Raw genomic sequence first — 14,874 nt, 5'->3', positions numbered from 1 at the left:
TATACAAATAATCAGTCTCCACTGGCTACAATAGAACCATTGGGATGTCTGTTGGCATGCGTACACATCTGCAGCTGTGACCAATATTTAAGTTCTCTGTGCACATTGGATATTATCAGACTGTGCAAACACCGTTGTTGACCATTCCCAGTGTGTTTGTCTATCAGGCAAACTGTACAGCCCATTTACAAATGTATTGCTGTGGTTTCATATTGCATTCACACCGGCCCATTGGAAAGCTCTCCACTGTCCACTGACTAGATTTAAACCGCATCTTACAGTATCCACTCTGTCCAATTACTTAATCTGTAAATTGGCCGATCGCTGCATTGTGTGTCGCAGCAAAGCTGTGTGATGATCGAATGATTGTTTATCCAAGCTGTGGCTCTGATGATTAAAGCCGGCCCCAGAGCCAGTAATTAACAGGCTGTTCTCCATGTTAATGGCATTAGTCACCTTGGAGATAATCACAGCCATCGAGTGTACAGAGCTGCAGCCTCCTGTGTACCTGATAGCCTGCTTAAACAAAGGACAAACATCCGCCACTAACGATGCTTTCAGGTTTTGGCCTTTTGGCTTTCGACTAGTATAATTTCAAATGAGATTTCAAATGTACTTGCTTACTTCTGCGAATATACAAGGTACCAATGATAGAAGATATGATCAGATCCTACTAAAGCAATTCCGGCTGCAACTAAAAAGGATCAATTAACCTGGTGATCATTTTCTCGATTGTTCTTTTGACCCAGAAAATGACAAAAATATATGTCACGGTTTTACCAACTCCAAGGTGACATCTTCAGATTGCTTGCGAGAGTCCAGTCTGTCAGTTAATTTTTAATAGAAGACTTCCCAGAACCATCACAAGGTTGTTAGTGAAGGCACATTGAGCCAACTAACATAGATTACAATAAATGTGCAAGTGACACTAAGGGAAAATGCTCATTAATTTTAATTTAGCCAAGTTTAGCCAATAATAAAAGTCAGTTTGATAGTGTAGCCAGAAATGTGTTACTTGAGTGTATTTTGTCAATTTTACACACAGAGAAATTCATTAAATTCATATAGCTTTTTCTCATAAATAAATCTCAATGTACTCGAGACAACAACATCATTTGATCTGGAGCCATAGAAGTATCAGTCTTTTAAGCCATCTAAGATACATTTGAGGTGTTAAGTGAGTTTTTGTAACTCTGCTGTGTCATCGTAAATCTAAATCTGTTCAGATTTAAATTCCTCGTTAGTTCTTTGGCTGTGTGCGTTTCAGCCCCGAGCTCACACATAGCTCTGCCAAAGACTATTTAAAACTGTGAGACTTAATGGGCTGTGAATGTGGCCACAGTAAGTACAATTAGGGTCTCTATCTTAAGTAATATCTACCTTATGTGTATGATACTGCCGTTTGTTTTGTGTGGGGGGGAAACAAAGTGAAAGGTATCGTATTTTATGGGGAGATCTAAATCGCAATGAGCCTTAAGTTGTGACGGAAACTCGCTGGGGAAAAAGATAGATGCAGTCTTCCTCTCTCTGGTCCGATGTCATAAATTACCTGGCCATCGATCTATGGGTGTCTGGGATCCTCGATGGACCTCCTTCTCACATTCATCAAGCCTACAGCCAAGCCGGAGTGGAAATGTTTCAAACACACACTCCTCCTCTGAGTCTCAGCAGCATGGCCTGTTGCTTGGATACACCACAGATTTACTTGAAGAGTGGATAGAACCTGGAGCACTGCATTATGCACAGAGGTGTCTTTGCTTCTTGGTCTGTCTTTAGATTTTTTATATCATCTGCACTAGGGTTGCAAAGGTTTGGTAAATGTCTGGAAGGTTGCCAGACATGTTCCTAAGAAAGTTAAGCTCTTATGGAAGTGTGCCCATTTGATTGAATTGTAACCATGTAACCATTCATTCTTTTTGCAAAGCCTTTCTTTTATAAATAAGTTGTTTACACACAGCCCACATTGTCTGCCCCATTAGCTAACTTGCCAGCTAGCTAACTCAACACATGGCACATTTCACATTGTATGTATTTGACAAATTAATGGATTTTTGTCTTCAAAGAACGTTCTGTTCATGAACAAAGGGCTTAGTCTTCAGAGGGTTAATCGATTGATTAATAAAGAAACAGTTTTCTATCTGCATATGACATGGTAAATACCCTCTGAGCAAATAATACTCATTTTCCCATTTTATTCCCATTATGTCCTGTTGATTCCCATACATTTCTGATCATTCCCATTGGAAGTTTCCACCTTAAATAGTGCCGGAATGTTACAACCCTAGTCTGAATGTTTTTCAGACCTTGAGTGAAAGAGGGTTAAAGGGGTGTAAACAACAGTTACAGTAAAAAAAAAAAACTATTCTCTCCGTTTTAAGCCTGGTAAGATTTGAGATTGCTCCAGAAACAATCTAGGAATGAAACACAGGACAGCCAGCAGGCCATCCAGGTGGATGTTGATGATATTTACAGTATGCTATTGTGAGAACCAGCTCCCTCTATTTAAAAGTGGAAATGGAGATGGAGCCGGTCATGCAAAGGTGAAGCCTCTCTTGCACAAAACAAATCACCAAAAACAAAAGTAGAAGTATTGCGTGTAGTTGTAACCACTTCAGAGAAAATAAGCTTTATGAATTATTACTGGTCCACAGAGAAAGAAGAGAAAAAAACATATTAAAGGTCAGAGGAAATTGAAAACTCAAGTCAGGTAGAATTAAGATGATAATAGTTTTCCCGCTTTTGTCTTTGACCGCTGCTCTCTCCTTCAGCATCTTGAACCCATCTTTCCCTTGATCAAAGCTACATGACATTCAGCGGTGACCTCCTTAGTGCACAGCAACAGTGTTGATGATGTCATAATCAGGATGGATCTTGTTTTGGTGCGATAACTTTGGACAATATTTTATTTATGCATCGTTCTTTTAAATTAATGCATCAAACAACTTGTTATCTTTGTAGAATGACAAAAAAAGTCAAGTCAAAACGTGTTGAAACTTTAAAAAGGGACTGCCGTCATTAACATTGAAAAAAGGTATTATATATTATATTATTGTTAAAACTCCGGTATCATATAGTACCTTACTCTAGAGGCCTATGTCTTTTTTTAGAGAGATTCTTTGTTCAAAAGGCAGCACAATAAGATTACAGGGCAATTCACTGAAGGAAGAAGAGTAAGAAAAAGGGGCAACAACATCCTTCATGTTCAAGTGACAAAGCTCTCTTGCGGCCGTAGCAGCACTGACTTTTGTCCTTTGGGAGCAGAGGAGGAAGTCGGATGACTTGGAGCAAAAAACATAGGGCTCAACCATGGGAGACTGCTGTTCTTTTCTCCATTCCCTCCCCAAAGTCAAGCTCATCTTTTAATCATGGCTATAAATCAGGTAATCATTAAAGCAATTAGGATTCCTCCTCTGGTAACCATGAATGTCTACAAAATGTTGAGGCAATCCAACATGTCACCAAAAGCCAAAAATGTCAACCTGTTGGGCGCGCTAGAGAAATTTTCAGAGGATCATTAAAGTCATTAGGATTCATCCTCTGGGGAGCATGAATGTCTGTATAGAATTCCATGCCAATCCATCCAATAGTTGTTGAGATATTTTAGTTTGGACCCAAGTGGAGGACTCATCGACCAACCAACAGACCGACATCCATAAGCTATGCATTGCTAAATAAATATATAGTATTAATGTTAAAGCAATATCCAATGAAACAATTACAATAATAGATGTTAAACTGTAAATTCCACTACCTAGCACTCTTGGTTAGCCTTTTAAAGCACCCCCACACACTAGCCCCTTCTCCCTTTTCTCTCCATTATCCATGAGAGCAGGTTCTTTGTTCCTAGCTTTGGCCGTTTCCGCTTCAGCAGAGAGAGGAAAGAGCAGTACCTTGAAGACATATCGCTTCTCTTTTTTCCCACCATTCTGTTTCACTCTCCCGCACGAAAGCTTTTCTTCCCCAGGAAGGGGTCTCCTTTTTAGTTGGCTTCAGGTTCACTGCTTCTCTATTCTCACGAATGACCTAATACGTGTCCATGTGGTGAGCATGTTACTGATGGCATGTTACGAGTTCAACTAATGCTTTCTTCCTCATGCGTTGTGCTTCTCATCTCAGCCTTAGCCCGACCTGCAATTAGAGAGTGTGCTTATGTTTTAGTTTTATTTTGCGAGTAGCCAGTGTAAAGGTGAAGGTGGACTTGATTTAATTATGTAGTCATGCTCTACAATTGCAGTGACTTTCTCCCTCCAGAGTCTTTGCTCAGGGCTGAATGATCTTCTTTTGTAATGGAGATTAACCTCACTAAAAACCGCACTTAGCCTATTTAACTTCCATATTTTAACATGAGACACGTAGCCGTCGCTACCGAAGCAGCTCTGCCTTGTCTGCTGAGGATTGTAGGAGATTTAAAACTGTGGTCAATCCACGCCTGCTTACAGGCTTTTAGGGGTAATAGGATAAGATTAACACATTTGCATACTATTGCGATGCATTATTCATGCAGCGTCGTCTTCTCTAATTTGCAGGAGCAGGGCCTTACTCCTCACTGACTTAAACATCTGGGTGACCTGGAAGCGGGGTGGAAGAGCCCCAGTGCTCATTAATCCCACCCGGCACATGCCACCTAAACATTTACTAACCTGGTAGTAGAGGGCCGTGCGTGGGCCTGCACTTCCATAAATATAAAAGTTGAATAAACTCCGAGCTACATTCAACACAACAAATGATTTTATATTATTTGCAGTATTTTCCTTTGAAGGTTTGTAGCTGTGGAAAGTCAGAGGAGCCGTTTGCTGGTGTAAAATATTCATCAAAGCAGATATTGATTTCAATTAGGGCAATTCAAAGATCACAGAGGAGGAAGTCTGTGCTCTTGAAAAATCTCTGGATTGATTTATTTTTCCATGTTTTAAATAGAAAAGATACAAGTTAGCAGACTGACAGAAATGAGTGCGTCATCCATCGACGTTGGTATTTGTTAACCCCCGTTGATGACTTGTGGGACACAAAATCAAAGCTCAAGATTATAAATTGACTCAGTGTTCACATTTTGTGGATTTAATTCTCTGACAAAAGCAGCCAACGATAAATTATCATTGCTATTTGCTAAACTGTCAACCCTTCAATACCCATCTATTAAAACAAATGGACTATTTCTGACCGTTAGACCCTTCAGTTGGCTTTGAACATGACGTTTTATAGGAATTAATTGTTGCTTGTGTTGTACTGCCAGACTACCTTGAGGGCAAAGGAGGAACAGGGGCATATGTTTGGTTTCAGAAGTGGGTGTGTGGGTGTGTGTGTGTAGGTGTAAGTGTAGGTGTGCGTAGGTGTGCAGGTGTGCGTGTAGGTGGGCAGGTGTGTATGTGCAGTATGTAGTTAGAGAAATTGCATTCTTAGTGGCAGTTACATTTAAACAGATCTAGCACATACATTATGATGAAATGTTCTGTTTCTGTTTCCCATATTAACGGAAAGAGAAGATAATTAGAAATGGTTAATGTCATTACTTGTTATTTTCTGCTGTATTGTTAATGTACTAATCCTGCAGTAATTAAATTCACGTGAACTTTCCGAGGTTGAAATGACAGATAATCTTGTTTGCATCTTCACTACAAGGAGCTCTGTGCTTTACGTCCTTATCTTTGATTGATGTTCTATTCAGTCTGAGACTATTAACTGTTACTAAAATTGCCGATTTTAAATCAGGTCTTAGTTTATTGCTCCGAGCACAAGGGTATAACCGAAGGCCACTCAGTTTCAAGTGCCCACACTGCCATGCATTGTATCTGGATTATCTTTATGATAGGGCATATTGTTTTTCAAAAATGGCAGATTGATTCTATTCAAACAAATCTTACATTTGCATATTAATTTACCTTTTCATAGTGCCAGGAGTCTGTGAAAGTTTAGTGCTACCATCCTGCAGGCAGAAGGTTTTTATTTAGCCTTTTTAAGCTGTTTAACAAATGTAAGCTTTTCAGACTGAATGAGGTATTACTAGGCTCGTGTGTAATGGACATTTGCTGCACTGTAGAGCCCAGCGTTTGGATGACGTTTATTTTTGGAAAGGTTGAGTGCTGATCACTGCCAGCCATAAATCTCCCCTTACCAGAAAGCAATCAACACCCTGGCTACGGGATCATTAGCCCAACTCGGAGTTTACGAGATCCATCATCACCTCTACCTGGCGTGCGTGTGTGTACATTAGTGTAGGTTTGTGTGTGTATAGATTGTCGGAAACAGCTCAGCCAGCCGTTTCTTGTGGTCACATGAGCTCGCTGTTGCTGCTTTCTCACCTGCTGAGAGCCCCCTTCCTGTTGTTCTAAAGGTGTGGAATGATTCAATGCGAGACACAACATGAGGTGTGTGTGTGTGTGTGTGTGTGTGTGTGTGTGTGTGTGTGTGTGTGTGTGTGTGTGTGTGTGTGTGTAGAATGAGTATTTGGCTGCCTCACAGTTCCCAGACAGGCATCAGTCTCTTTCATTGACTCAGTTCTCTGACCGGCTGTCTGAGTATCTGCTCATCGGTCTGACTCACTTCAGTGTGTCGGTTATAAATCCTTTCCTCTCCTCTCGTAACAAAGCTAAGACCGTATGGTTTTCTCTCATTGATTTAATTCCCAAATCGTACTTAGTATTGATTCCTTTATAGCACCCAGAAACACAAAGTATGTTTTATTTAAAAAAATATTAAATTTGACTTCGCCCCAAATTGCCTAGTTAAGGGATCTCAAAGTTGTTTGGGGGAGGAAGAAAGGTGGACAGAGAGCAGCTTTTTGCAAGTTTACTTCCTCTAGAGTCCTAAACAGTAGACTAGTCTTCATTGATTTTTTTCTGCTGAAGATACCTTTCGTGTTACCTCCCCCAAGGAAGTTCTGTTTTGTTTTTCAGAAGGATTACAGAAAAAAGACTGACTCGATTTTCATGAAACTTGGTGGAAGGTTGTAGCATGGGCCAAGGAAGAACCCTTTACATGTTGTAGCAGATCTGATCCATGGGGGGCATTACTTATCACTGCTACATTCATGTGGTGTCGGAATAATTGGAAAAAAGAGTTGCCGGCTGGCAAAATTCATGTGGACACTCCCTCAAGTTGCAACAACAACTCAGAGAGTCGGTGATTTTGGTCCATGACTTAGCAGCTGTAATATGAAGATATCAGTAAATGTTGGGTTGCTGGCTCCGAGAAATACATTGCAACACATCTTCTGTGTAGCGTCCACGTTGTTTTCACATTATGACTTAAAGCTCATGAACACATCGAAGGAAACGGGCACATCCGAGGGGCACTTGAATGCACCATTGGCTTTGGCAGGGTCCGCGCTCCCTGAGTGCAATTCTAATCATCTGATTGCCGGCTTGTTTTGGAAGGAGGCCGAGGAGGAAGGGATTGAGTCAGTGCTACCTCAGACCAACTAGCCAATCACCAACTTACTGGAGAGACTTCTGTCAGGAGTCCACTGTGTCAACAAAGTTGCCTCGTTGGAATGAATGAAGAGATCGTGTTTCAGTCTGAACTTTGCAAAGTGTACACGCTATTTTCAAAACCCCATATTTACCCCCATCTCTGCTTTGAGCCCTCGCGAGAGATGATCCTGACCTCTGAACCCTTGAGCAGGGCTGCCCGAGAAACCCTCCGGTTACTCTATGCAGATCGGTAAAACATCACTATGTACATCTTACATACTAGTTGGTAGAAGGATTTTGCGACCCGGGAAACGGGACCACTCGAGGAGCACTTGAAGGCACTATTGGCCTTGGTGGAGGTCTGCGGACCTATTCAATTTATAGAAAATGTTTGATCATGGAGAGGACAGTCTGATGTCTCTACACTTGTAACTGTTGCTTAGAAAAAAGGGCAGCAGACATGAATTGTTCATCTCGCCAATTATTTCCCTTCTTCACTAAGCACCTGTAAGGGGAACGTTACGTTTCTCCTGGGGCCGAGAGAATGACTCTGAAGTTGACAAAAATTATGCTCTTTTCTTTTGATGACTTAATACATTTTATTAAATTAGAAGTAACCGCTTATTTCCCAAGATAATGACGGCGTTATCTCTACCTTGGGAAATAAGATGAGCCGATGTGTATCTGCAAGCCATGCCTGAGTACTTGTGGTCGCTTTTGGACTCACATGATTGTTCTGTTAGTTTGAACAGCTTTGTGTATTTCTTTGTTTGTCCCCTAATTGAACTAGTGTTAGCTGGGTAACATACCAGGAATACATCAGGAGTAATACTGTTTATTGGGGTTTCCCTACCTGCATAACCTGCCTGGCTTCCAAGGATAGAAGAACATTTCCATGCTCCCTCTTGCTACTGAAGCTGCTGTTTTCCGTTTCACATCGTGCATTTGACATATTCTTATAACCAGAGACTGTGGCTTTGGTTGCCATTAATGATCGCTGTGTGCAACATGTCACTATGGCATCAGACACAAAACACTCCCAACATGCATTGTTTTTTATTATTTTGCTTTTAATTTGCATCATCTGTGTGAATCGATAGCAGGAAATGGATCCAGGAAACATTTTTCAGATCAGTTCTTGCTTTAGTTTCTCAGCTTCCACCTCTTCTGCTATTTCTCTCCCATGGGTTGTGTTTGACACCAAAGAGCTTCAGATTTGGCAAAACAACCCACCTTTCCCTCTTCCTCCCCCTTCTCTCCTTCCCAGATCATATATATATCCCCGCACTTTTCCTGCACTCCATTTCTTCAATGTGCTGTTGTTCAGGTTTTTTTCCACGAGGAAGCTCTAATTTGTATCTCCTCAGATACGAGCATGTAGTGTGTGCAGATAAAGGCCACCCTCCCGGAGGAATAATGCATTATTCTCAGTGTGATGTGGCGTAGTGATACGGTTGAAGGGCTTGTCAGGGATGTGACGGGTCTTTGTTACCTGACTCTTCCCTCTTTGCTGCTCTTCTTCCTCCTGCCTCCCTCTTCCTCTGCACTCGCTCTCCTCTTCCCCGCCTCGCCTGACAACAAGTCTGCCTCTTTTAGGAGTTGTTTGCTCTCGACTGAGGAGTCGTCGCTTCAGTGGAGCACGCAAGCCACCTTAATAAAATCTACTGCCGCACTACAGCTGAGACCACCGGCAGTCTCTTTTTCTCTTAAATTCCCTCCTATCTCGTTCCTTTTTCCTCATTCCCTTTCTATCTTTGTTTCGACCTTCTTTTTTCATCTTTTCACACCCTGAAGGGTTTGTTTTGTAATTTGTAAACACCAGATTCAGTACACACATTACATCTGATGAACACTGCACTCACTGATGGCACCAAAAGTCTTGAGGAGCCCACTTTTAGAAGCCAGTCAAAGTACTAAGTGAGCCACGAGTAATGAGGCTGACACAGTGGTAGCTTCAAATGGCAAACACTTGAAGCAAGTGGTAAACACTTGAGCATTTATACTGCGTGTGTCCACACAAGTTCTGTTTTTCTGGTCTGTGTGGGAAGATGTATTTATTCAAAACTCTTAGTCTGTATGGCACTTCTCTGCAGGTGTCTTTTGCTATGTGACACAGTTAAAGAAAAAGATTGTTTTGCAATCTTAAGAGTTTTAGGCGACAGGTGAAAAATAAATAAATGTAAGGGAACAAACACCTGCACGCTGTCTTCACTTGCAATCAACTTTTATTGCAATGTTTATGTTGTAAAACCATATGTGGGGGTTAGTTTCCTTTCGTTTCTCGAAACCGCAACAGCAGGGTTCTGGAGAAATGAAATCGATGTTAAACAGTATCACAGTAAGGATCCAAACTGCAATCACAAAAATGAAAAGTTTAATCTGTTGCAGTTACTGAAAACAGCAGGTTGAAATGATATGTACTTGTTCGATCAGACAAAAATCATAATCATTCAGTCCAGCTAATGTTGGACATTTTTACTTGAATAAAGGATTTTCTGCCAGTGGACTAATAATTGAATCGCCTAATTGTTTAAGCAATTGTTTGAAGTTAACGTGTTTACTAGTTTTATGTATACACGTGTATTTGAAAACGATTTTAACCCTCTAAATTCTATTAGCATTGTAGTGAATTTAGTACAGTCTGTGTCTGAGATTGCTGTGTGTAAGATGTACTCACAAACACTGTGAAAGAAATGGAGGGATATCTGTGCCTAGCCTCGAGTGTGTTGCAAACCGCAGTGAGGTAATTCCAGATGGATTGTGCTAAGGGCAGCCTCCGCCTAAGGAGATGACCACGGCCTGTTTATTCCCAGGTGCACTCACACTCTCCACTCCACAAGAAATGGTGTATTTTTTTCATCAAGATCATAGCAATTCTTTCTCCCTGCCCCTATCCTGGCTCTCTTATCGCCAAACATGCATTAGAATGTCAGACACATCTTCTCCCTCCTGATCCATATCTACAGTCTCTCTCTCTCTCTCTCTCTCTCTCTCTCTCTCTCTCTCTCTCTCTCTCTCTCTCTCCCCCTCTTTCTCATCCACAAACCACTCCAGCAAATGTTACCTTTTCATATCTGGGCCTTAGAAAATAAGCTTTCCCCCCGCTGTACGTGAGGATCTGCAGACATGATAACCTTCGCTGCTGAACTGCAAATGTCACTTCGGCTAGCCAACCAATTGCATTCCTCGTCACTGGCCGGCACGGCTCTCTTATGGGGTTCACACCCACGACACTGGGACTGAGCAGATGTGCTCACATGAATGAGAATGAGTCAGCAGGGCTCTCAGGTGTAACCAGGAGAGGCCAAGTGAAATGCCACAAAATACCAGGAAACCATAACAGATGAAACTGTGCTTCTTTTATCTGAAAATGTACTGGAGTGGAAACAAAGAGTTGATTTTTACAACGTTTTACCAAAAGAGTGAAAGCTAATTAGTACAACAGGCTGATGCGGATGATGTCTCACACGTAGCAACAGGAAACGCTATGGTTGATCAAGCTGCAGTGAGGTTTAAATGAGAACATTGTGCTCTTCAATGCCTGGGGAGTGGGGATGCTCTGCAGTATATTTTATCTGAAAACCCACTTGTGCTGTTTTTGGTAAGATTACCCAAACGTAGGGCTGCTCAGTTATTGCAAAAATCATAATCACGATTATTCAACACAGTTTACACATTGACTTTGGAAACATCATGAATTGATTCAACTTAAAAAATAAAGAAAAACAATTAGATAAATAAATATAATAACATGTAAACAATATATAAATAAATATACATTTAAATAAATAATACTGCTGCTTCCTTATTCTTTGATTGAACAAATTGCTCTTATTGCCTTGTGGTGCACACAAAGTGCACCTCTGTAAAGGAAAGGGGTGGATATATATCATTGTGAAACAAATAATCATTTCATAATTGTTGGAAGCTGTGATTAAAAATGAAGCTCGATTTATCGCCCAGCACTACACAAACGGGAAGTGTGACTTGCAAGGCTGCCTGTTGCTTTGATAGTTTTATGCAACAGCTATTACAATTACAATGTATGTTGTCAATGCTTCCAGTTGAATATCCAATCAAGCATTTTGTTCTTTAAGCACTCTCGCTCAAACCTGCTTTTTGCGTACATTCTGCTTCCGTGGTTCATATCGCTCACGCACAGAGAAACAGAAAGGCATATCTGAGCAGTAGCCGGATTTACGAGTTAGGTAATGTGTTCTTCACACACAGGGAAGATGGGAGGCAGTTATGCTTATCATTAATATTTCAATACTCCTGTGCAGTTATTGGCCTGTTTCTCCAGCCCTCAAGGATTAACTGTGTGATGGCTTATTTTAGAGTGTCCATATTCGTGACCAGGGAGTATTTATTATGCAGTTTATTATGAATATTCTTGCCTGCTGGGGACTCCCTGTGAACTACGCCATTCCCTTTTTTATATTGGCTATCAGTCTCAAGATGTCATATGCTTTATTTGCACAACTGGATAGTAACCATTGTTGAAAAAACAGGTAACAATTGTCAATGAGCAAATATCAGCCAATAGAATGTCTTGGCCATTGTTTATGTCAGGCTCTAGTTCATGGGTTCTCTGGACTAGACCTGGTTAAATTGCAGATTGGACATTTTTGTAGATTGCAAATATAAGGGATTTCCCACACAGAATAGTTAATACAGTTTTAAATTGAGATGAAGAAAGGGAGTACTGCACACCTTTTTTAAGATTCCATGAGTTGTAAATCCTATAAATGTGGTGCCTGCTTGACTAAATGCTAGAGCATTCAGCATTTCCATGGGAGACACAGAGACTCAGATTTGTGACCTGTGACCTTTCAGTGTGAGGTCAGTGTCTCATTCCTGCCCCAGCTTTACTCTGGGTCAGGTCTTTGCCGGTGGGCTTGTCTGTGGACGCCTTGTCTATGCTCTGATGTTAGGAGACAGGCTCCTCTTGTGGCTCTCCTTATCTGGATCAGAGAGGCAGTTCGTCAGCCTCAGGAGCAGCAATCAGCCTGCTCACCTTCTGTTACTGAATAATCACACATACACCAGGAGAGATTGAAATGAAGAGCCTGCCAATCGTCAACCAGGAAATTAAATATTTACACGAATGCTGTTGTGTTGATGGGTGATATTAAACAGATTGGTGGAACAGGTTTCTTCAGAAAAACATTCTGCTTGTTTAATCGTACGGTTACAACAGTGGTATGAATCCAATATGTTGTTTACTGTCGCTGGAATTGAGTATACCAGATTCAGTTTGAGTTTGATGTTTTTTTTCTCCCTCTTTTGTAGTTCCTTTGTTTGAAGAACATCCGGACATTTCTCAAGGTGTGCCACGACAAGTTCGGCCTGCGCAACAGTGAGCTGTTTGACCCTTTTGACCTCTTCGATGTCAGAGACTTCGGCAAGGTGAGTTAAACATTAGACATGATTCATGCTCCACTTTGCAGCCTACAAAACGCTCTGCACTTGAACTGTGATCTGCTCAAAAATGGAGCTGCCCATAGGCTACATTCTAGTTACAGCGTGAGCTTAGAGACATGACACTGCATGTGTCCCTGATTACCTCATTTACAGCAGGAGTGATGTTCTTCTGCTGTCAGACGAAAAGCTAAGATGTGGTGTATGTTATTTTTACGCTTACATGGGCAGATATATTTTGTGGGTGGATGTGTATGTGGTGGAAGAGTACAGGCGTGTGATAGTTCATCTACAGTGTAACGCATCATGCTTCTGTGGTTTGCTTGAGTTTACAGATTCAAAGTCAAATCTGTCAGTTACTTTAACTTCAATATGGAGCAGAGAGCTCAGAAGAGATGCTGTAACACTTCAGGGTCAGCGATCTCGTTTCATGTCACTGACTGACTTGAGTTGAACTCAACTCGGCTTTCTAACAGTTTGCTGCAGTGTGGATGTGTGTTTAGGCTCAGCAGTAAAGGTGGCTGACTCAATTGCACATCATATAAGCTTTATAGAGAGTTTTTATGGGGTATTCAAATTTGTATTTATAAAATGGGTAATCATAAGGTCTATTTTCCCCCGTCATTCTGGACATGGAATCTGTTTTGGTGCTCATGGGGCTCAGACATCCAGAACGAGATCGGAATAGAAGTGCTGGTGGTTAAACATCAGACCAGGATGCCTGGAGACGGTCCGGGCATGTTTACTACCAGTCAGCTGTGATTTGACCTGGAAAACTCAGAAGGGATGACGCACCTGTAGGTTGCAGATGGAGAGAAGCACATCTGGATGCTCAGTCTGCTACCTCTTACTCCTTTTCCATCAAATTAGCTCAGCTTCATGAACCAATTCCGTTCAGGATTCTTGAAACTTTGGTGCTATCTAGCAAACCAGCTCGCGTTTCCACTCTCTTTTGCACAGAACCATTGCGATAAAGGACGCGTCTTCAATGGAGGGCGTTGTACAATGCACATGGAAGTAAACAGTAGCAAGATGGCAGATCTAATGGATTACCTCTAAGCTTTAGTACAGTTATTACAGATCTTTGTTTTTTACCCCTTTATGTCTTTCCAACCTGTAGAATATAATATGATATGCCCACTGATGCCCAGCTGCAATGTTTTGGTTCTAACAGCGAAACAACTTTTAGGGTTCCAAGCCAATTTATATTTGGTCTAAATGCTCTGAACTTGCAAATTGGGTGATCAAAGGGGAATGGAACCCGTTCATTGTTGGTGGAAAAGGGGTATCTGTGACCCAGACCTGGATAACTGGTGGATAATGGATGGATGGATGAAGTTTGTGCTTGTACATGTCAGATATGTAATTAAAGTAGTTACTAACATTGTGGAGAAGAGGCCACAGGGTTATGCTATATTTTCTTTTCACGTAACTAAACATGAAAGGAGGAAACAAATGGGTGATAGAGGAGGGATTGGCTGGTAATCCATGATCAGCATACCTTGCTGTTGACCTAATCTTTTGATATGGAACTGTTTCTCTTTACTTTGTAATCCCTTTGACTATTCGGCGTGTGTGATTCGGCGTGTGTTTGTGTGTGGCTACAGACCTTTTTCTAGGCTAGTAGGCTGTTAAAACAAGCAGCAGGGATAGTCTGATGTCATTAAAAAGATGATGACAGCTGATGCCACTGTGTCAGGACTGATGCGGTGGGAATGTTAACACTGTGGCTTTTCAGCCGATTGAAGGAACATGTAGAATTTGTACTCCGGTGGCGGAGGTAAGATCTGAACAAACTGCATTACATCTCGCTGTGATCGATTTCAAAGAGGATGTGTTTGTGGAAAGTCATCTGCTCATGTATCTAATATATCTAATTCAGCTTATTCCCTCCCCCCGCTTCGGGCTGGGAAGAGGGGCAGAAGAAAGACGGAGAAAGAAAAGATGAGAGAGAAGAAAAAGGAGACAAGGACTCATTTGGCAGTTCGTAGATAAACCACAAGACGATGTCTGAGAGTCAATGAGCTCGCAGTGAACGGTATTA

At 41.4% G+C, this 14,874-nt stretch overlaps 1 protein-coding gene across 13 annotated transcripts in view; it reads left to right on the top strand.

Moving 5' to 3' along the window:
* The window catches only part of vav2 (vav 2 guanine nucleotide exchange factor), a 195,917-nt gene that overhangs the window by 44,982 nt on the left and 136,061 nt on the right, over nucleotides 1-14,874 (top strand). For all 13 annotated transcript variants that reach the window (XM_029444412.1, XM_029444418.1, XM_029444417.1 and 10 more), the window contains exon 2: nucleotides 12,702-12,818. In XM_029444412.1, coding sequence (XP_029300272.1) covers nucleotides 12,702-12,818 — 117 coding nt within the window. The remainder of the gene's footprint in view (nucleotides 1-12,701; nucleotides 12,819-14,874) is intronic.

The sequence above is a fragment of the Cottoperca gobio genome, chromosome 12 (genome assembly GCF_900634415.1).
Source record: "Cottoperca gobio chromosome 12, fCotGob3.1, whole genome shotgun sequence".
NCBI lineage: Eukaryota > Metazoa > Chordata > Actinopteri > Perciformes > Bovichtidae > Cottoperca > Cottoperca gobio.
The sequence above is the reverse complement of the archived record's forward strand: the minus strand, read 5'-3'. Positions and strand labels throughout refer to the sequence as shown.